This window comes from Hydractinia symbiolongicarpus, chromosome 3, assembly GCF_029227915.1.
Source record: "Hydractinia symbiolongicarpus strain clone_291-10 chromosome 3, HSymV2.1, whole genome shotgun sequence".
Lineage (NCBI taxonomy): Eukaryota > Metazoa > Cnidaria > Hydrozoa > Anthoathecata > Hydractiniidae > Hydractinia > Hydractinia symbiolongicarpus.
This window is the reverse complement of record NC_079877.1, coordinates 18,583,072-18,606,724: the sequence shown is the minus strand read 5'-3', so window position 1 is coordinate 18,606,724 and position 23,653 is coordinate 18,583,072. Positions and strand designations below refer to the sequence as shown.

General features: G+C 36.5%; 1 protein-coding gene across 1 annotated transcript in view; it reads left to right on the top strand.

Annotated features, from left to right (window-relative positions):
- Positions 1-6,642: 6,642 nt before the first annotated feature.
- The window catches only part of LOC130636095 (importin-5-like), a 34,054-nt gene continuing 17,043 nt past the window's right edge, over positions 6,643-23,653 (top strand). Inside the window, exon 1 of the mRNA XM_057445697.1 lies at positions 6,643-6,800. Coding sequence (XP_057301680.1) covers positions 6,702-6,800 — 99 coding nt within the window. The 5' untranslated portion in view covers positions 6,643-6,701. The remainder of the gene's footprint in view (positions 6,801-23,653) is intronic.

Sequence of the window (23,653 nt, the reverse complement as noted above, 5' to 3'; positions counted from 1 at the left end):
CCATGGCTTTGGTATTCAGGTCTAGCTCCACACCGACACCTATGTTAGAGGGTGCGATCAGAACGTTGTTGTTATACCCCACAATCTTTCCAATGCGTCTTTCCTCACGTTGAACCATGGCCTCGAATTCCTGCAGGAGGATCTGTCTAGCCGTGAAGTTATCGGCATTAGAGCCTAGGGTTTTGTACTTGTACAAAGCGTTGGGGTCCGCACCGTACTCACGACATATTTGCGCATACCCCGAGGTGGAGTAGGGGTTCTCGTACTGGGAAAAGCCTCCTTCGTATGGCATAGGTACCTTCATTCTCGCGAGAATACATCTCATGTGGTAGTACACGCGGAATTTGAAAATGGATTGAACGAGGGGTACGGAGCCGCTCATGTTCTCGGCAGAGATCCCCAACGCCGTTGTCGCGCAATGACAAGCGAAATTCACCTGGATGTTCCTATACTCCAAGGCTTGCTCCTCCCAATTTACACTCACAGGATCGTTCAACAGGTTAGTGGGAACTTTGATGGGGTACTTGGTGAACTGTGGGAAGGCCACGGAAATGTGCTGAGTCGTAGACACGTAGAGGTCCTGATGCTCCAAGTTAGTTACACCGAGAGGCCACTCACTTCTGTTGGACTTGTACTTTGCCCTAGGGTTATACGAGTAAATGCTTATCTTTTCTTGAAGAAACATGAGGCAGCTGTATGTCACAGATATAGAGAAACCTACAATTTTTGAGGACTACCTAGTGCAGGACACGAGGATCGCTCTGAAGTCGATGAGTATCCGCCCTACGTGACTGAACCTCTACCAAGACTGCGAGTTTACCATCCGTAAGGTAGGGCCTGACCAAAGAGTTACTCGAATTGAAATAATGAATGGGTCGTAGAAGATCCAGGATTTAGCGAGTATCGTCACCAGTCAGGCAGAGGACAAGATTAAGCTGTTTGTCCTGAAAAATGGACTCTGCAGGCTCCGTCTCAATGACAGGTACACGGTAGTGATTCATCGACAACTGCAAGAGTTCTTGGGTCTACCCTACGATCCCAGTAAAAAATACTATATGAAGGGTGACTACGATTCATTCTATAGGACTGACGTATACCATAGGTTACGACTTGTTTGCCCTCAATTAGACGAGGATGACTGCCTGCTTAACGGAAAAAAATCCAAGATTCTTGCCATGCTTCCCACCAAAGAGATAAACGCATGGGGAGACATGCTTACGTGAAGTTTCGATAACCCTATACAGATCCCCTTTAAAGGATCAACAGACAGGCTAGAGTTCATGATGACGGACGAGTATCACCACGATAAGAACGTTTCATTCGTTGGAATTAATATGTACTTGCTCATAGAATAAATATGACTGACATTACAAAGCTTTTTCCACCTTTACCTTCTGCACCTCTGGAGGGTATGGAGGAGGACAGTTTACAAGTCTACAGATTGAAGAAAATCGAAGAAGTGGAACAATACCTGCGAGCAGAGATTAAGGAGCGCGACAAGCTCGCCAAAAAGTTTAAAATACATGATACGTGGGTTAGATACATGGATCACGGGTTACTAGCGGTAAGTGTCATTACTTCAGGCGTTGGGATTGGAAGTATGTTATACGGAATTGGCGTACCATTAGCCGTGGGCATGGGCGGAATTACGATTGCCGTAGGGTTGGGACAAGCGGGTCTGCGGAATGCGGGGAAAAGACTGGGCTCCAAGAGTAAAAAGCATGAGAGCATTAGACCATTAGCAGAGATCAAGTTGAACTCTATCGTTGACTTGATCTCGAGAGCTGTGGGGAATGGTGTTTTTAGCGACCACGAGTGCAGCTTAATCATACAGGAAAAACAAAAGTACATGGTGCTGAAGGAGCAGATCAGACAGCGTGTAAAGAGAATCGTGGACAGTATCAATGAACGAGAGCGACAGCAGCTTGTCCTGAAAGGGCGTGAGGAGGCAAAGGATGAACTGCTCAAAAAACTTCAATCTGCGCAGTATGTCAGCGGTACTGAGAGGAACCACCCGCGTATTCATAATCTAGTGTTGTTCAAAACACTAGATCACATGCTACACGAAACCAAGCAATTCTCCAGTATCTGCGTCTATCAGAAAGTCTCCATCATGTATCACTCGTCTACGCTTCTCCTTGGGGTCAAGACGTTTATCCAGCGCCATCAACGTACATTGTACGCAATAAGGGCCATCGGTGTGTACTGAACCATCTTTGTATTCAACCTTACGAATCGCCTCTATGAGGGTAGCCTTATTCATGGTTGAAATGTTACGGATGCCTAACGCTTTGGCTTCCTTTTTTAATTCGGTAATAAACATGTTTATATGGTTGGAAACAACCATATAACCCATTTTTTTGTCTAATGCATGAATTCATCATCCGAATCATCATCCGAATTCAAGTAGAGGGTTGGCTTGAATTCCTCGATTTCATACTTGCATTCTTCCAGTGTAATCTGCATATAATGAATGTTTTGAACCATGCTTGTAAATGCTCGCAAGATTGAAAATGGCCTGGCACCTGCAGCTTTCCTTTAAAGGGACTTCTTCGGGATTGAAAGCCGTTCTTATCTTGCCCTCCCATTCTTTTACCTTTGTGGTAATATATTTACCATTTTTAACGGGTTGGTTATCAAAGTTCACTCCTTTCAAAGCTTGTATTTTATCCATGATGGTATTAAACTTCTCCAGCCATAGGGATTTATCGTAGATGTCGAATGAAATCGTAAGTGAGTTTTCTTTATCGTCATCGTAGCGCGAGGCGCCATTGGAATATAGATCCTTGGGTGTTTTGATCGTTAGATTAATGATCTTGCCATTATTTTTATATCCAATAATAACGTGTTCATCCCTGCCTTTGTTGGTATTAATTGGATCACTTAGCACTATATTATTAATGTTCACATTCTTGATATGTAATGGAGCCTCCTGGGCATAAAAGTCCTCTGATTTAACAGTCTCATTAGCAAATTTAAACATCATTTTATTTTGGTAATATTGGGCTCAACTAGAGTATTCTAATTGGACATGAATCGATTGCCCTTGGACATATTATCCTCGGCCCACATCGGCTGCATGTTGGTGTAATGGAGCCTTTCGAGTTGAACTTCTTCACTGAGATACTCACCATTCTATCTATATTTAATCGGGATTTTCTAATCGAATTGCCACTGCCCTCTATTGCTCCAGCTCATAACATCTTTGAATTGGTCTTGGATATGCTCGATAAATGTGCATATGTCGCAGCCTAGATACTCCGTTGAGGCTATCTCTGTATCACGCGCTAAGGCAACGTGAATTTTGCGCATAATAAGGCTGTATTGATACACGGGCAAATTGCATATGGGGAATTGCCTTAGTGTTTTTTCATGGTGGCATCTGTTAAGTTCCCCTTTACGCCTTCCTAATATCCAAACATTTGATACACCATTTCGTTCGCAGGCCGTCCTTCTTTAACTTGAAATTATCGAGTTGTCTAGGTTGTTTACAGCGCGGGCATTGTTTAAAAGACGCCATCTTGTTACTTGCTGTGAAGCGGTGCTTCACAGAATCCGGACAGGGAAACCTATATTGTCTTCTTACATGGACAGTGGCCGCCGTTATGTGTGATATACATGTAGTAACAAGGTCATCGAGTAGAGGAATCCCCTATTCGATTGCCCAGGAGCTAAATTTAACTCCACAATATATCAAGATCCTTCTTTTCATCCTCCGAAAAACACCAGTCCATGGCCCTATCGGGATGCCAAGCCATTGGAAGCAGCTCCTCCTTAATTTTGGCCTTTGCCGCTATCCTCTGTCGATATTCCTCAAGCAATTGGGGATAAATGTTATCCCTTTGTATTTCCCGGGTCACGAACCAATCCGGTACACAGCACAGCAGCCAGTCCCTCCCTTGAATTGCTCTAATACACATTTCTTGGGTCTTTAAATGATCCGGAACATACTCGAGTAGCCTGGGATTCTGCTGGATTGCCTCGTTGCACATCTCTTGAGTTTTTAAATGATCCGGAACAAAATTGAGTAGGGAGGACTCTGACTGAACCGCCTTGGCACACATTTCCTGGGTCCTTAAATGGTGCGGAACGAACATGATTGTCTATGGACTATCTTGAACTACAGCATTACACATTTCTTGGGTTTTTAGGGAATCTGGAACGAACATGAGCAACCATAAACTAGCACGAACTATCCTGTCAGGTATAATGAGATTCTTATGATTTTGGTACATGTTTTTTTTTATTATTATACCCTGAGCTCAGCTACTCAATTCTATTTTATTGTTGATGTCAGCATTTATTCCTATTGATGCTATTGCGCATGTGTTGATATTTATGGGTATTTCCCGGATTTATGGGATTCGGAGTGATTTCGGATTTCGGGAAATTAGGGAATTTCCCTTGTCGTTGTCGTCGTCGACTGCACTAGAACGAACATTTTATTATCTCTAAAGACAATTTTTCCCTCATATGCTCCCGGGGTCTCGGTGGTTCTAGTGGGCAGTAAATAAGCCTTGGTCCAAAACTCGTGATCCTCCAGATCGAGACGCTTCATCTCGCATTCTTCTACGAACGCTTCGATTTCTGCTATACTTAACAGCGACCCGGAGCTCTTAGTTTTGTTGTAATCAGACACATCGCCCCACCCTTGTAAATATCACAGCTAAAGCTATACACAGCCTTAACGCGCATTTCTATATGTGGCGTGATTTTTTGCACAATCGCGTCCTTAAGGGATTGATTCAAATGCTTATTGAACCGCCATGTTTTGATCCTATTTCCATCCTCCAGCATCTGGATATCGTCTTCAATGCCCTGACATTTAATATCCTCCGTGTAGTCCTCCCTTGCCTCATGTTCAATCTCATCGTGAAGCGTTGTACCTCCCGAAATTTGTTTCCTTGCCTTGTAATAGAATGCAACGGTATCCCACACACTCTGTAGTCGATTGGCAAGGGCATCGCGGGTTGCTGCCACTGGTGCTGACACGGTGCTATATAGTTTGCTGATGGCATTCTTAAACCAACCCATCTTTATTATATACACGTTTCAACAAAGTCCGAAGATTACGGATCAAGTTGGGAATTCCCCTCTTTACAGCGCATGCGTTGATTTTTGATGATTATTAGTATCATTAGGGAATAACCCCTTTGACTCATTTTTTTGTATGATAGGGACTTATCCTTTATTATGCATGACCCAACACCAAACTGCGTATGATGTTACAGCGCATGCGTTGATGATCAGTGGATTTTTGCTGATGATCAACGTATTTTTGTGTAATGGAGCGTGACGAAAAGTTGTGACGTCACAGATGAAATTGTGTATGATAATTTTTATAAGAGTTTGACCGTGTTTTTTAAAAAGTGTGTTTATATTCCATCCCTAGACTAGCTCGACACGCTCCAGCGCGTTCTGGAACGCCTAGTGGAAACTCGGCTTAAAGGTGTATTCGTCCGTTTCTCTTCTCTCAGTTAAATTTCTGAATTATTTTTTTTAGGAAATATGCCGAAAATACTGAAACAAACTTCATAAATTAATCTTAGAAATAAATTTAGAGAAAGGGACAATAAAAACAACGTTTTTAGCTAAGATATATTCATCATACAAAAACATGAAAATATTTATTGATGAACTTTCACCATGTTTAGGGCAGGGAGTTCTAAAAGGTTCACATTTCAGCGTAAATTTTCGGATTTGTGCGTCATCTCTCTTCCTATACCATATCATAAAACACCTTAGAATTTCTCCACCTTTCATCGGGCGCTCAACTTCAGGCTATAAAGCCGAATTTCCACTAGGCGTTCCAGAACGCGCTGAGCGTGGCGGCTATTGTTTTTCAGCCCCAAACCTGCTAAAAGCGGTCCGCTCAGCGCGGTTTTAAAAGTCGACTCCAACCTCGTCCCCAGGACTATTTGCTTCTCAACGGCGCTGCGCTTTCTGATAGTTCTAGCGAAATAGAAAAAGTTGATAAATTAACGATTTACCAAACCCTGTAGGCAAAACAGCTATAACGTGGTGTTCTTCTCCTAAATACTCGAAACATTGAACTTATTTTGGTTTCAAAATAAACAAGGGCAACTTTTCATACTTTTCAAAAACATTATTGAGCCGCCTGAAAACACGTACCACATCTTTCCAGCCCATCGCCAAAATCGTAAATATGCAGAATTTGCATAAATTAAAAATGAACCAGAATCTGGTTCATTTAATGCCCACGTGACCAGCCTGTGCCAGCGCCTTTTCGACGCCACGGTAAAAGGTGCTGGGTTCGAGCTTGAGTCGACTCTACTTCGACTTTTACGCGCGTTTTCAGAGCGCTATTCAATTAAAACGCTCCAAGACCACGTGATATAAACAACTTTTTGCTAGAGCCACCAAAAACATCACCTGTGACTAGATATCTCATTGTGGTGACACAAGGCCTTTCATTTACACTTATCGGCTTTCTCATCTTAGTTTTAGCTTTTTGTAATTAAGGGAACAACCCAAGATAAAAGGGTTTCAAGTTTAGTTGTTGAAAAAAAGTTGACTGTCATACAATTTCATATCTTGAACGAGAAGATTGAGCGGCTATTGTTTCAAAACAATAGCCGCCTACGCTCAGCGCCTTATAGACCGCCTAGTGGAAAATCGCCTTAAGGCCCATCCGGAAAACGTCGCGTGAGAAGTGTTTACATTTTGCAGGGAATTGTTGCATGGTCTTTTTAAACAAAATGGCAGCGGAGGTGCAGCAATTTCAAGAACTTGTTCAATGTCTTATGTCACCTGACAATGATGTCCGCAATGCAGCAGAGGTTAGTTAAATTACTTGTCCTTTAATAAAAGAAATAGCAGGGAATACTTGAGTGCGATTTAGCCAGCAATTTTTTTCGTACGAGGAAATTTTACAAAGGTATAAAAAACTGGCTGATGGATGTACCTAGGAATATAAAAAATGTCATTATAGAAAAAAATGGTTATGGTTACGGAAACAGTTTCCATATATGACGGAAACCCACCCTTACCTCATCACTCTGTTTTTAAAAAACCTAGATGTTTTATAGCCTGATTAAAAAGAAAAGGAAACAAAAAGAAAAAGAAAAAAGGAAAGTCTTTGATTTAAAGGAAGCAGACAACTACCGTTCTAATTATACGTGATTATCTAAACAAACAGCTATGCTGGTGAACAAAGTGGGCGTTTGTGCAGGGTTGAGCGAAAAAGAAATCAACTAAAACGTCCTAAATTTTACTGACATCAGCAATGACCCGTCAAAACCCAAAAATTTTTTTTAGAAATTTGTATACCTGTTGCCTTCATTGTATAGATCTAGAAACGCTGATCAAGAAAATGTATAGGATCATGTATATACTTGTGATAAGCAGTTGCAGAGATATTAGGGTTTGAAGGTTTCTTAATGACATCATCAACCTGCCATTCCGAAACGGATTCTGGTACCCTGGTTTGGGAACTATGACCGTCATATATATACACTTTGTATTATTATATAAGATAATAATAATAATAATAATAATAATAATAATAATAATAATAATAATAATAATAATAAATATTTAAAGTGGCTAGCCCAGAAAATCACAAAAACCTATAGTTGGTGGATTGTTTCCACTGGGGGCCACTAGAACAAAAAAGAAACAAAAAATGATAAACCTTAGACTGCCTCAGCTCAATCAAACATAGTAACATTTATAATCTGTGAAAATTGAAAAGAAAAAGAATAAAAAACAAAAATTAAAAAGTTAAAAAGTGATCTTCCATCAGACCAAGTGACCTGTGACTTCCATCACAGGTCACTTGGTCTGGAAGATTATTCCACACTTTTGCAGCTCTAAATGGGAAGGCTTTTTTGCCAAATTCCGTGTTGACCAAGGGAAGTGTGAACCTGTTTTTTGAAGCTCCTCTTGTTTGATGATTATGACAGTTTTTTGTCAAAAGGAATTTTGAGCGCATGTAATCAGGAGCAATGTGATTCATGGCTTTGAAAACTAATATGGCATCGTTTTTGATGAGTAAATTATTCATTGAATATTCCCTCTCTTTCCCAAGAAAGGTACGGACACATTTTAATCGTTTTTCTAGTTTTCCCAATCTACCTTGGGTGGCACAAGCCCATGCCGAGGAGCAGTAGTGGAAATATGGCATGACAAGTGCATTAATTAAAAGGTTTTTTGTGTGAGGTGTTAAACAGGATGCAATGGTTCTAATTTTAGAATATTTAATTAGTATTTTTCTATTTATGTCATTAATGTGCTTTTCCCATTGCATTTTTTGATCAAATGTTACCCCAAGATATTTAACTTTTTCGCTCCTCTTCAAAGGAATACCCATATAGTTGATAGTTTTGTTCTCAACTTTTTTTAACTGGCTGTGGTTGCCGAAAAAGATTGTTTCAGTTTTGTCCGTATTAATAGTCATTTTGTTATTATTCAGCCAGAGGTCGACTTGCGAAAGTTCTAACTCGACCTGGGAGACAAGGGTATCCAAGTTTTTATGAGACGAAATAATTATTGTATCATCTGCATATAGATGGTGGTAGTTTGAATTGATGACAGATTTTAAGTCATCAATATACAAAAGAAAGAGCAGGGGCCCCAACACAGATCCCTGCGGCACCCCAAAAGCGTCTTCATGAAGCAGATCTGATCCTGTGTCGTTTACAAGAGTCAGCTGCATTCGGCCCGTTAAGTAGGACTCGAACCAGTCAAAGGCAGCATCTCTGATGCCAAAACACCATAGTTTTTTTAACAAAATTTTATGATCAACAGTGTCAAAAGCTTTTTTAAGGTCAATGAGCACAGCACAAACAAAGTTATGTTGGTCGAGCTCGTAAGAATAAAATCAGAGACATCGACTACTGCAGTTTACCGAAGAAAGTGTTTATGTTAGAAAAAAATTATTCACCTTTTTTAAAGATGAGTTATTAGCATTACACCATATTTGTTAACAATAATATAAATATGACTTGGCAAGAGCATTCATGAGTAATTGTTTTGTTTCATCGTTCAAGTATGAACTAATGTATCTTATTTTATTGAATTTATAATACGATTTACTAACAACACTTTTGATGTGACTTGTCCAACTCGGGTTATTATCATAGATAGCACACAGGTGCTTCACTTCTTTCTTAAAGGTAATTCAATGCCATCATATAATATAGTGATGTCTGTGCATGATTTAGATTTTGTTTTGTTTCCAAAGTAGATCACTTCAGTTTTGTCAGTATTTATGGTGACTTTATTAGTGTGGATCAATTTCTTGACATTAATTAACTCAATTTTAAGTGCAGATTTGAGTTCAAGAGAAGAATTAAAGCTTTGTACAATTATTGTGTCATTTGCATACAGATGGAATAAGAGTTGTGAATTGCCGATTGTAAATCATTGATGTAAACAAGAAACAATAATTATCCAAGGACTGATCCGATATGCGATGTACCGCGTTTATAATAATAAGAAACAATTAAAATAAATTATCATGATCTATCGAGAATCTAGTATCGTGATAAAATCCGTCTCGATGTGTCGCAATGGTACAGTGCCGATCGCGAGTAACTATACACGAGTATTAAACTACGAGTATGAGTAATTTCTTTCGTGGGTATTCCACAAGTACGCGATGAGTATAATGCGCTTACGAGTACGTCAAAAATACTTGCACATTTTTACTAATGTACTCACACAGTACTCGCTAGCGTGCACGAAAGGCAAACGATATAATTAAACAAAAAACTGGCGGAGAATGCACTTGCGGCCAATATGCTTTTATGTTGGTGTTGGATTTATTGAAAAACACTATTTTTGCAGTGTTATTTTCTTCATTCGTTAATTATACTGGCTATAAAAATCGTGGATCTAACGAAAATAATCGTGGGACACACGATCCTTCATGGAGATAATAATATTAGCGTGGTGGCCACGATAGAATGTTTTCGTGGTTCGTGTGCACCACGCTCGTTACACGAACACAATGTTAACAAACCTTTTCACAGTACTGTATGCACACTATGATTGGTAAGATGAAAATAGATAATAAAATTATAAATGTAAATATTCATTATTTTGTTTATTTTATGCATTTTAACTAAGACGCAGATCCTTGATACACATTATTTTTTAATATAATATTTTACTTATAAGAACATAAAGCTTAGTAGAACCAAAATTTAGTGCTGAAATTCTGTGCTGAAATGCTTCTTTAAACTTTCAAAATGGCGAAATGCTTATAGGTGCACAATAGACTTGAAAGCTACTTATAATCTATGACAACCCATTTTGAAGTAATTGGGAACTAACTCAAAATTTGCACATCATTCTCACTCGATCCAAGATTTCCCTGCAGGGCACATTTTTACTTTTGGTTACTCACAAAACAATAAAATTAAATGTGATTGGCTTAATTAAGTGTTCAGAGTTCATTGTTTAATTCATGCTTGCGAAGAAAAAGTAATAATGTTTGAATGTAGCAACAAAACATTTAGCTAGGAGAAAAAATCATTTAGATAACTTTTAACACTTCACACTTCTAATTAACTATATAAATTCAAAGTTATAAGAAATCATTACAGCAACGTATATATTTTTTTTGCAACAAGAATTTGTTGCAACATTAAAAATAAGTAATGTAAAATAAAATCTTACGACGCGAATACTAAGTAAAAGTTTTCACAATGTGTAAGGTAGCAGACAAATGTAAGCTATCGATAAATATTACGCTACGACCAATTCCCGTTTTTTATCTTTACTTGCATGAGTAATCACAAATCATTCACTTATTGTACTTGCATGCATAAGAGGCTATACTCGAGAGGGTATGTTGTAGTATACTCGCAGATTACTCGTACTCGTCTTGCGCTGTACTCGGCATAATTCTAGCGTATAACTTTTTTAACAATTTTTTTTATCGCTGCTTTTTGTTCTTAAATTTTTAAAATGCAATCTCTAACGAAGCTTTTTTTGTCGCCGCTTTTCATTCCTAAACTTTTAAAATGCGATCTAAAAAAACTTTTCTATCGCCGTTCTTCGTTCTGAAATTTTTAAAATGCGAATCTAACAAAGCTTTTCTATGGCCATTCTTCGTTCTTAAATTTAAAAGTTTAAACATTCGTTTTGTTTCCCCAACATAACAGCATCACAATCCGTACACATGATTTCTTAGACAATATTACATTGACTCTCTAGACATATTTTGTATATTGGATGCGACAGTATATTTTCTAGCGTTTTTGTAGATTGAAGCACTTTCTTTATTTTATGATCTTTCCATACCCGACAAAGTATGTTACTTGTCCCTGGTATATATGGCATACACACTGTAGCTACTGGTTCATTTTCAGCATTTTTTCTGTCACTGCCCTTATCAGTCCTGTCCTGATTTTCCTCTCAACCTATTTAATGGTTTGTCTCGAGTACCCGTTTGCAAGTAAGGCGTTGTTTATATGAGATAACTCTTTCTTTCGGCCATTCTCTCCACTGACTACATTGACTGCTCTGTCCAGTAATGAGGACACTACACTTTCTTTGCAGGACATTTGGTGATTAGATGTGTAGTTAAGATATTGATCAGTATGAGTTGGTTTGCGGTATACTGATACTGATAAGTTACCACCGTTGCGAGACACTAGAGTGTCTAAGAAAGGAAGTGTACCATTTTTCTCGTGTTCAATTGTAAATTGAATTTTCGGGTGGAAATTATTGATATGTTCATGAAAGGCGTCTAGATGTGCTCTTTTTATTATTAAAAATACGTCATCCACAATTCTTTTCCAAACTTTTGGAGCGTGATCTGCAGTTGTTAAAACTGTAGTCTCACGAGCCTGCATATATACTTTAGCTACCACAGAGGATGTTGGGCCACCCATAGCAACACTGTCAGTTTGCGTAAAGAAGTTACCGTCAAATAAATACCATATTTTTGTAAGCACAACTTGGACCAAGGACATTAGTTTGTCAATAGGGATGTGTGTTTTGTTCTCATACTCATCATCATTTAGCAGTAATTTCCTGATGATATATAATGTGTTATTTATCGGTACATTTGTGTACAGTGAAGTAATGTCAAATGATACCATACACTCGTCGTCCTCAATCCGTATGTTTCTGATAAATTCCTTTAGGGTCATTTATTTCCCTGCCGTTATTAGAGATGGAAGGTGGAGCATTCTTGTTCTCTTTATCAGAAACAAGTTCCTTAAGAGTTTTCTATAGGCATTAGGATCCAATGCGTTCTCATTTATTTTATTGCCATACTGATGACCTTTCAACCTTTTTTTCATTTTATTGATTTAGTTTTTGAGGCTTTTTTCTTTAGGAACTCCCTCTCTTTTATAGCATAAATAAGGTCATTATTCAGCCATTGAGGGCAATTTCATTTGACACAGCTAGTTTTAATAGGAGCATGTTGATCAATTATATTAGTAACTACTTCATTAAAGATATTCCAAGCTGTATCAAGCAAAGTTTGTCTGTTCATTCACACAATACATTTAACTGAGCTAACTGTTGGTACGTAATGGAGTATGCAAAGAAAACAAAACAAAAAAGTTCTTAAACCTAAATCAGATTCTGTGTTGCCCCTGGACACCGCACAGGGGTTGCTGTTTTAGAAAAAAACAAGCTTGGTACTAGTTCCAACAATGTTCATGCCCAGGAATTTTAACCCAAATATAAAAAAGTTGTAAGTTGAGTCATAACAATATTTACATCTATACAGTCTGAATGTCAGATTCCGCGTACACGCTATACAAACCTTTTCCTGTAAGTCAGGAGCCCTTTAATCTTTTTTTTATCGTAGTTACTTTAATGATCTTAGCGAGAGCTATGTTGCAAGTTATTTAACAAAAGCTTCGTGATAAAATAATACTGTAATTATTTTCTCATAACTGCGAGTTTTATTGTTAAAACTTTTTGGAAATAAAATCCCCTTAGGTAATAGTGCAAGTAATGAAATTTAACGATTTGTTAACTATGCGAAAGATTAAAATAATATTGTTTTAAAAATGTTTTTGTGCATTTTTTTTATATCTTTCAAACTTGGTTCGTTTTAAAAAATATATTTCTTAACATTTTATTCTATGCTATTTTTAACTTATAAATGTTTAAAATTATGATGAACTGTAATACAGCAACACTTTTAGTCAATACCATATAGGATAAATAATAAAAACAAGGTAGAATACGCTTGTCGTAACACCCTTCTCTGTTATGAATTTTAAAGAAATGATTTTAACGCTGCTAAAGACTTTAAATATAGTTAACTAAACCATAGTCCAGAAAAAGAATTTTCACTTAAATTTATATTTCCCTATTAAAATGCGCAAAAAACATTAAAATTGTTTGTTTATTATTTGAAGTAGGAGAATAATAATTTTGAAACAGAGCAGGTATAACTTGCTGTATAACTTTTAAAACAATACAAGTATATTCTGTACAACTTTCAAAACAGCACAAAAATAATTCTTGCTGTATAACTTTTAAAACAACAAGAAAAATTCTTGCTGCATAACTTTTAAAAACAAATTTTTGAGCATGCAAGTATTTTTACCTTTTCACATTGAGAACTTGTTACATTTTTTATTGAGACAAATTATTTTTATTTTTACTTTGCAACTTAAAAATATACACTGCGTGCGTTATGCGAAAATACATAGAAAAAAATGGTTGTCCTTACACCCTCCTCCGTTGGTATTTTTTATTATTTTTGTTGTTGTTGTTCCAACCATACATTCTCGATAAAATTATTTTTATTTGTGCCACATGTGCCAATTTTTTTAAGTAAGATAGTATGGAGGAGGGTGTTACGACGAACATATACTGCGATGTATTATATTATTTTTCCTATAAAGCGGACTATTTAAGCCATAGTCAGCAGTATATATAACATTTTAGCTAGGAAACGTATTCCACCATTATATAATATATGATTTATTATAATAATCATAACGAAGGAGGGAGTTACGACAATAAGGCGTATCTTGTTTTTTTCTTGAGTCTTTTCAGATCAGCGTCACGATTACTGACACAGGTTAAAATTTAAATCAATGTATGTAATGAACGATGTATTGAAATTGTCCAACAAGATAAAAATTAAGATAGTACAGTAAAGTTTATTTTTTATATTTTTAATTGCTTTTGTTTACAAATTCTATAGACTTTGCGCCGAAGGTATTCTTAACATCGTCACATGCAAGTTATTGTTACACAATAAGTTTCCCCGATCTTTTCAATTTTTCGCGGTGTAATTATTTTCTCTAAAAGACAATAGTCATTACGAAAGTAATTATTTATGGAAGTTGCGTGTACGCGGAAGGTTACATTCGGACTGTACTGTATTATATGTATCAGGCCTTGCCATAAGCATATAACCTCCCGAGCAATTAATTGCTCACGTCAGAGTGTCTACGCGAGCAATTTGGCTCGCCATATTTTTCGCTAAAAAAACTTTACATTTAACAGTCTTGGTCATGAATATTTGCACCCATGTGCGGTGGTATGTAGGCCTACACTAATACAGGCGTGCAATCAGTATCGCACGCCTAGCTTATGATTTTGGCATGCAATTATTATATTCAGGAGAGCGGCAGCACGCAGTTTTTGAAGCATAGTAGTTAGCAAAAAAATTGCTGATGTAATTTTGTTGTGAAATTTAAATGAATGGTGTTATTATAAAGAACGTAAGGTATAGAGAACATTAAAGTCGTGCCCTTTCCTTCATGCTGACACTCTTATGCTCGGCTGGTGCATTACACTGAGACTCGAACGAAAGACGGAAGACCGTTTGGAACCATGCCACAAGTCAGTCCAACCTTCATCGTCACAGAGAATACTGCGAGAAGAGCGCGCACTCATGCAAGTTAAATATAACCAGAACATGAGAGGGGTTTTAGGTGTCTTGTACCTTAATACAACTTCCAAAGAATGTTCTTGTAATAATAATCGAAATAATTGTATATCGTATTAAAAAGAAGTCCAGAAGCCTGCCCTCGGTTTTGTGAGAAGAGATTTTCTGCGAAGACTCTGACAATTGAGTCTCCTGTACAGTTTTGCTTTCCATTGAACTGTGCCTGTGACAAGCATTTTCTAAGCATGTCACCAGCGACTTCTGCAATATTCAGCTTAATGTTGCCCTGACCTTCAGTTGGTAAATAGCACGTGTACAACTTACTTCCTAATCAGTTTATCTTAAAACATAGAGAGCTAGTTGGGACAATACTATTAACTTAAGAAGTACACCATCAGGAAGGTAGGTCAATAGGACTTGCACTTCATTTCCATTTGTCATTGTCTTAAGGAGAGCAATACAAGGCTAATGACGAAATTTTTTGCCAGCTGGAAAAAAATATTGTCGACGCGCAAAACATTTGAAATGTTTCTCACGTCAGCAATTTTAATGAAGGTGGGTATTTAATAGAAATACATTTTAGAGATACATTTTAACACGGAAGAATAATTATGTATTGGGTAAAGTTTAGGTAAGGGATTACTCTAAAATAGCTCAGTTCTGCTTGGCGTGTGTACGAAGTAGAACAAGGCGTGTGATAAAGAGCACGCCCGAATTTCACATGGCGTGTGCGGAGGCGTGCGCGTGTGTGTGCCATTTATGACCAAGACTGTTTAGTCTCTTTTTCAGGAGAGGTGTGCACCTTGGCACACACCTAAATCGTTTCGAGTGTGTGATTAAAACGCCACATTTCCAGTTTGGTCTGACATGTCCGTAGCTTGTTTTGAACTTTTGTCGGTTAAAACGTCTGGTAGATTTCCGTGTTGGTCGGACACTTTTAGATCTCAGAATTATTGAATAGTCCTGGTCCTTTAAATCCACAACCAAGCCTATTCATAGCCAACCTGACCATCCTAGCTAATTCACCGACTCCTGACTTAGTTAAAAAACTACGTAGACATAAATCTCTTTTGCCCGGCCCCTTCGTCATTGGTAACCAGGTCTTACATAAGAAATCCAGCCATGCGGTTCTTAACTAATGCGGAGGTGAACGCTGATGGAGCACGGATGACGCAAGTCTGCAAAACTGCACTTACAGGCGGAACAGACAATTTATCATGGATTTAATTGTAGATAATTTCTTCATTTGACGAAACAATTGGAAACCATAGCAGGTCCAAATTTAATGGATTATTTTCTTTAAGCCGCAACTGTTATTCAAACAATTTTAAAAACAAAACCCACATGCAGTATAATTTTTTTTCTGTATTAATTTTATGTACCTGACGTGTACCTTAAAAAGAGATTTTATTTATTAGTTTTATGTAAACCATGCGGATAAAGATTTTTTTAATTTGAAAACGAAGCATATTTTTTCCTATTTGCTTGTGACGACCTGAAAATAAACATTAAATGCTATTTCGGACATGTAGAAAAGGAAGTTAAGATTGAGAGAGTCGCTATACCAGTAGACGCTCGATCATCGGTTTGGGGTTCACGATTAAAAACCTCCCCCACTTTTCTACTGCAAAATAAATGCACAACAAAGATTAACCTTAATGTCTGTATCGCACGCGTTTTATAAAATGGCGAATGAATTGTTGCACGATGGGTGGAAAATAATCACACCAAATATCTTTTCAGTTTCACTTAAAAGACCAATCAGTTCTTAGAAAAACGTTTACACTTATCTCAAAATGTTAATATTTACGCGAGCAATAGAATGCTCTGGTGATGAGCATTTATGCAAGCACTACGCGGGCACGAGCAATTGCTCGCGACTCATGGCAAGGCCTGTATATTAAATTTCAGAACAACGCTAATGATGAATCATGAAAATCATTACTTACAATAATATTCTGTTATTTAACAAAGATTAACCTCATTCCTCAGAGTTAGATGCATCTTTGTGTGTAAGGCTGTGTGTGTGTGCAGCCTTAGGCAGTGATCAAGGCCACGACCTTTAAGATGTAAGTTGAGCGCTCCATCAACTGAGCTATACTGAGCTTTTTTTTAGATGTGAAATAGATAGTGTAGTCAGATCATTTTAATTGCAATGAAATAATATTCATACTAGTGAATAGTTGCAACTATTCGCCGCCTCTTGTTTACCGTGATACGACAGTTGCTCTTTCAAAGCTAATACAAATCCACCCCTTGTTTTCCAAAGTAATACTTAGCCCCAACACCAACCTTGACCACAGGACTGGTTTTTTCGAAGATGTACCAACACATGAAGTGCACAATGAAAGGATACGCAGTGGGTTTAATCTGATCATGTGTGCACATGCTACCTCCGCAAGCTTCTAAGCCAGGTTCAAAAAAAAGTTACATGCGCATTCATTTTTGTTTCTAGTGGATTTTTTTAAGAGCTGCAAACAGTCCATAACTATTAGGATCTGGAAAGAATAAAACAAATTATTTCCAGTTAAGTTTTTTAAAGAATTATTTTGCACAGTATTATTATATACAGTGAAATATGGCTGAATTTCTTGCTACATTCTACCTGGCTATAAATTGGATCATACTTCTACTGTTTTGCATACACAATTTATAGTTTCAAAATATTTAAGTTTGTGAAGCAATTAAAATAATATTTTATATAGGCAAACGGTTACCATTATGGTAGACCTGCAACTTTAACATTTTAAAATCAAATCTATAGGTTAGAAAATATAAAGCATAATCCATATAATCTGCTAAAAGAAACTACTAAATCTGCAAACACAAAATCTATAGATATATGCATCAGTTTATGTAAACGGTGGCAAGTTTTTCTGCAATTTCAAACCAAAATACGGAAATGATTTTTTGAGTCCAGTTGGTTTCTCGATCTATTATCTTTTTGTTGTCGAAATTGAATCGATGGTCATTTTTCCAACTATGATCAGCAATCTCATTCTTCTCCGTATCACCATTTCTGGCTCTCTCATGTTCACTACTTCTTTGTTTAAACATCCGTTTGGTCTCTCCAATGTAGACAGCATTGCAATCAATACATGGAATTTTGTAGACGATTTTGTTTTGTAAAGATTTATCAACCGGATCTTTTAGATGACTGGAAGAGTTTCTTTTGTGTGGAATGTGCAACAAATGTTATGTTTGCAAAAAGATTCTACTTAGTGTTTCACTGGTACCCTTCACATATGGCAGATTTACGTGTCCTATTATTTCTTCCTCTGTTGAATCGTTCTCTTTCGGAGTTTTCTTTTCCAACCTCCGCTAAACTTTTCGAATCATATATTTGCTGTAGTTGTTGGCGCGAAGCACAGAAATGATGTGGTTTCTTTCTTCTTTTCTTTCCTCAGCATTACTGACGATTTCGTCAGCACAAGAGAGTAGAGATAAAATTACACTTTCTTTTGCACTTTGTTGATAATTCGAATGGAAGTTCATGCATTTGTCTGTATGAGTAGGTTTCCGATATACTGAAACTGAAATAGATTTGTCTTCATTTCGTTTTCAATGTCGAACTTTATTTGCAGATGTAGATTGTTGATTTGATCGAAGAATTACTGAATACAGTGTTCTTTAATAATCAAGAAGCAATCATCGACATGTCGTTCCCAAACTTTACGTGTACAATCTGCTGTCGATAGCGCCAAAGCTTCACAAAAATATCTCAGCAACAATTGATGATGTAGGTCCTCCCTTTGTGACTCCGTCAGTTTGCTTCAAAATTTTTTTGTTGAATGAGAGGCAAGTCTCTGTAAGTAGGATTTCAGTAAGCTCAAGAATTTCTTTAGCTGGTATGTTCGTTCTTTTCTTAAGGTACGGATCCTTCTGCAGAAGTTCTTTGATGATAACTAAGGTGTCTCTTATTGGGACATTTGTATATAATGATGTGACATTAAATGAAACTAATAACTCTTCATCTTCGATTTGCAACTGCCGAACAAAATTAGAAATTCTTTTCAGTTATTGGAATGTTGAATAAAAGATTTGGTGTAGCATTGTAGTATAGAAGCAATGTAATTAGATCAATTGTAGAGCAGGCTTTCTTGGTAGGACATAATAGGTCTGATAGGCGTTCCTTGTTTATAAGTCTCCGGTCATCGCCCGATGATGAGAGAAGGATCTCTTTAAACGTTGCAGAACGTAAATCCCCAGGTCAACAATCATATCGAAATAAAATACCTTGTGGTTTACTGGTCGAAACATATCAGGAGGAATTTTCCTTTAATCATTTACAAGTACGTCCTTTATTTTTCCAGTTAGGATCTCCATCAAATTTGTCCTTTTTGGTCCTAAAAAAATATATAATTGATCACATAAGCAATCCAAAAATGAAGTTATAGTATAAGGAATAATCAGTCACATACATGCCAGTAAAACACAAAAATCATTTGTCAACAACTACTATAATGGGTATTTAAAAAATGCTTATGTACTATAATCATCAATCTTATACTTCCTTGTATGCTTTGCTTTTGACTTACTCCTTTCCCGAGTGTACAGATAACTTCTCCCCGAAAATCGACTTAATAATTATTAATTATAATATGTTACTTGAGAAATTGACAATTGGTGAATACGGCAGGTGTAAGGTGTTAAAGTTGAAATAAGCAACACATATTTTGCAGACAAGATGCGTAAAAATACTGCATTAATTTTCTAATGCTGAGATACATATGTAAGCCCTTTGAAGATCCCTTCCCCTTGTACACTTTGATATGCTTTTAGACTATTTCTCTGCCTCTTTTTTCTTTGAGCATGCCAGCTACATTACTTTTATGAATGACCCCATAAACCTTTGTTGTTGCATAGCTAAATTCACTGTTAAAAATTAACTGGCACAAATGGACATTGTTTGTCATGATGGGTGGTTGCATGGTTTGGTAAAGAACGTTAGGAGCAACTTCAGAATTTGTACAATAAAATCTTGGTTATCATCTGCAAACGCAGATACGCAATTTTAAAAGAACGAAAATTTCCAAGTGTACTCAGTAAGCGAGTGGGTATCTGGGTTGCAGTTTTTATTCTATAAATTCTGTGTGTACATTTTCTAAAGTTTAACCAACGTCAATTGGACATTTGGAAAAATGCGAGTGCTCTCTCTTTCCCAAATCCAAACTTGAACATTTTTTTGCAGAGTTGAAATTGAAGGGTAACTACTTTACAAGACTTTACGGAACTTCACAAAAAGATAAATTAAAATACTGGATAGTTTGCAGCTACTTACATGACATAGACATATAGCTAGCTACCTCCAGTGTGTGCCTAGGCTTTTAGCAGTAGTTTTCAATTGATGAGGCCAGCATGGAAATTGATCTAGCTAGCTATGAACATTATCAACAAAGTATTTTTCACTAGCTATTTAATGCAAAATGTATAAAGTTGTCATCAGTAAAAGATTCTTCCAGATCACTGTCATCATCGCATCAGTGTCAGTTACACAGTGATACTCATTCAAACCTTTCTATGTTCGCTGCCATGACAGTTTGATATCACAAACCTAGTTTTTAAGTACAAGTTCACAATTAGTTATTCTGAAGTTTTATTCGTTTATTTTAAAGTTTGTGCTACTTCAAAGCTGTACTACGTAAGTAGTCTGTTTACACGAAATCAAGTATCAGAGCACGAAAGGCAAGATTTTGCTTAGCAAAAAAATCTTTCTCATTCACGCCTGGCGGACTACAAGCCCGCCCATTATGGGGCAGCAATTAAAATGAATTTAAAGTAATCTCTTTTAAAATAATACCTGAAGTCACACTGAGATTAGTTTCAATTAGTTAAAGCTAAAGAGTAGTTAAATGTCTACGTCATAAATTAACTGATCTATGTGACTTCGGTGAAATGTTACAAGAATCATATTCAAGTTTCAGTTGATGTCAAGACTTTTTTTAAAACAAATATTATCTTTCTCAACATTTTATTCTATACTTTTTTTTCAACAAAACATTACAAGAAAGATTATAAAAAATGGTGCACAAAACTATTGTTGTTAAAAAAAGTGTTACTCCCACGTTTTTTGTCTCTAAGTCTTTATGTTTTGGAAAAATATTTTTTTTCTGAACATTTTATTTTTATATTAAGCTTTAAGAAAATCCTTTTCTGCAAAACTTTAATAACAGGTCTTTGTAAATGAAAGTATTTTTAGCTGGGAAAATTCACTTCAACAGCTGGTTATGTTATAGGGGGTTTCCCTGTGAAGAAGCCGTATTAGTCTTCTTACAAGCAAACTAGTGTGCTGTATTAACCTTCTGCAGTACCATTTTAATAGTTTTTAAGCAAAGTATGCCAAGCATTCTACGGTACTATATTTATAGTTTTTGAGTGAACTACGGTGCCGTATTAACCTTCTACGGACCTGTTGTGATAGTTTTCAAGCTAACTACGGCAGTGTTTTGTACTGCAGAAATTCATTTCTAGTACAAGAAAAAAGCTTGTCTTCAGCAAACGAGTAAAATTCCTCATGTGAGTCTTTTCGGATTGGCGTCTTGACTACTTACGCAAGTTGCAGTTATACAAGAATAGATTGTTTTAAAGCAATGCACGATTTATTTATATCGTTTTTATTTAAGAAAAAATTATCTTTGAAGAAGAAAATTAATGTTTATTTTTTTTAAATTGCTGTTGTTTACAAATTCTATAGACTTTTGCACTGAAAATATCTCAAGATCATTGCACACAGGTTATTGTTATTTAAACAATAGTTTTCCTTGATCTTTTTAATTTCATGTAATTGTTTTCTCGAAAACACAATGGTCTATTATGAAAATAATTATTTATGCGAGTTGCACGTAGCCAGTGATGAAATAAAGAAATTACACTTGTCCAGACAAATTTTTTAAATAAAAGAAAACTTTGCAATTTAGTGTTTCCAGGCGCTTGGAAATTGACATTTCAGACAAATAACTAAATGATGCCATTAGGCCACTTGCAGTTGATTCTTCATTCATGGTAATTTGTTGCGATGAAACTAAAATGCACAATGCGTTCATTATTATTTAAAAAACTTTTTATTTATCGAACAGTATATTTCTAGTTTCGTACAACTCATATAATAAAGGGTTGCAGGGGAAAAATTTTAGATGCCAATTTTGTAATCATAAAAATAGTTACATTATTAGCCAAAAGTATATAAAAATTAAACATTTTTATGCGATTAAAACAAAAAATTTATTTTATAACAAAAATTAGCTACTTTCGCTAAAATAGTTCTAGGACAAGTGAAAAACAAGACAGATTATAGTTGTAACACACCCTTTATTCTGATTATTATATATGTTTGAACGCTAGCTGTAATGTAACATGCAAGACTTTAAAAATAATAAAAAAGGTAGAATATGCTTGTCAAAACACCCTTCTCCGTTTTCATATTTAACTATATAATTTTAATGCTGTGAAGACTTTAAATAATATTGTTAACTAAATTATAGTTCGTTAGAAGATTTTGCACTTAGATTTCTCATAAATAAGACTGCGCAAAAACAGGTTTTGTTTATTGTTTTAAGTGGGGGGAGAATAACTTTAAAAAAAACACAAGAAAATTTCTTGCTGCATAACTTTTAAAAGCAAGTTTTTGAGCATGCAAGTATTTTTTATCTTTTCACTTTTGACAGCTAGTTTTAATTTTAATAATTCAAAACAAGAGAACAAATTTATCCAAACATTTTTTTTAGTGAGACAAATTATTATTATTATTTTTCTTTTGCAACAAAAAAATATTAACTGGGTGCATCATCATTCTCATCAGCATTCTCGGCTTAACGTCCGTTTTCCATGCTAGCATGGGTTGGATGGGGTATATTAATGACCCTCTTCCAATCTGATCTAGACTGTGTTAGATCTAAACTCACTTCCTCTGTATCAAGTCTGTCCTTACAACCTCCTGCCAAGTCTTTCTCAGTCTGCCTCTGGGCTTTGCCCCAGGAACTATCAAGTTTCTACACTTTCTTACCCAATTATCCCCATCCATTCTTTCCAACTGCCCCAGGCAATTCAATCTTCTTATCTGGATAACATCTTTAATTCTATTGATACTTAGCCTGCTTCTTAGCTCATCTGAACTCTTTGTCTCTCAGACTGGCGTTACACATCAACCTAACCATTCTCATATCATTCCTTTCTAAATGGTCAAGATCTTCCTGCTTCACTGCCCATGTCTCACTACTGTACAACATAACACTTCTTTTACACACGCCTCATATAACCTACCATTTAACTTGATTGACAAGACTCTGCTAGTCAACAAAGGAAGTAACTCTCTGAACTTTTTCCAAGCAGAACCTATCCTGCAAGTAACACTTCTTCCAACACCCCCCTTCATTGCCCAACATATCACCTAAGTAACAGAAGTTCTCAACTATCTCTAACGAGCCACTGTGATACATCATTTAAGCTGGAAATACTTCATTCTCCATAATCTCACCTTTGCAACGCTTGCATACAAACTGAATGTCAGCTCTTAACCTTCCACCAATACTACTGCGCTTCTTATGTACCCAATGCTTGCAATTCCGACAAAAAATTGAGTTACTACCAACCCCTTTCCTGCAAACTACAAAAGGCCACTTTCCAACTAAAAGGCCACACTTAGCTGCAATGCTACTAATCATGACTTTAGACTTTGCTGTGTTCACCCTTAGCCCTTTCTCTTCTAGTCCTTTCTTCCACTTCTCAAACTTTTCAACTAATTCTTCCACCGACTCTGCTATGAGAACCAAATCATCTGCATACAATAACTCCCATGGACAACCTGTTCTGAAC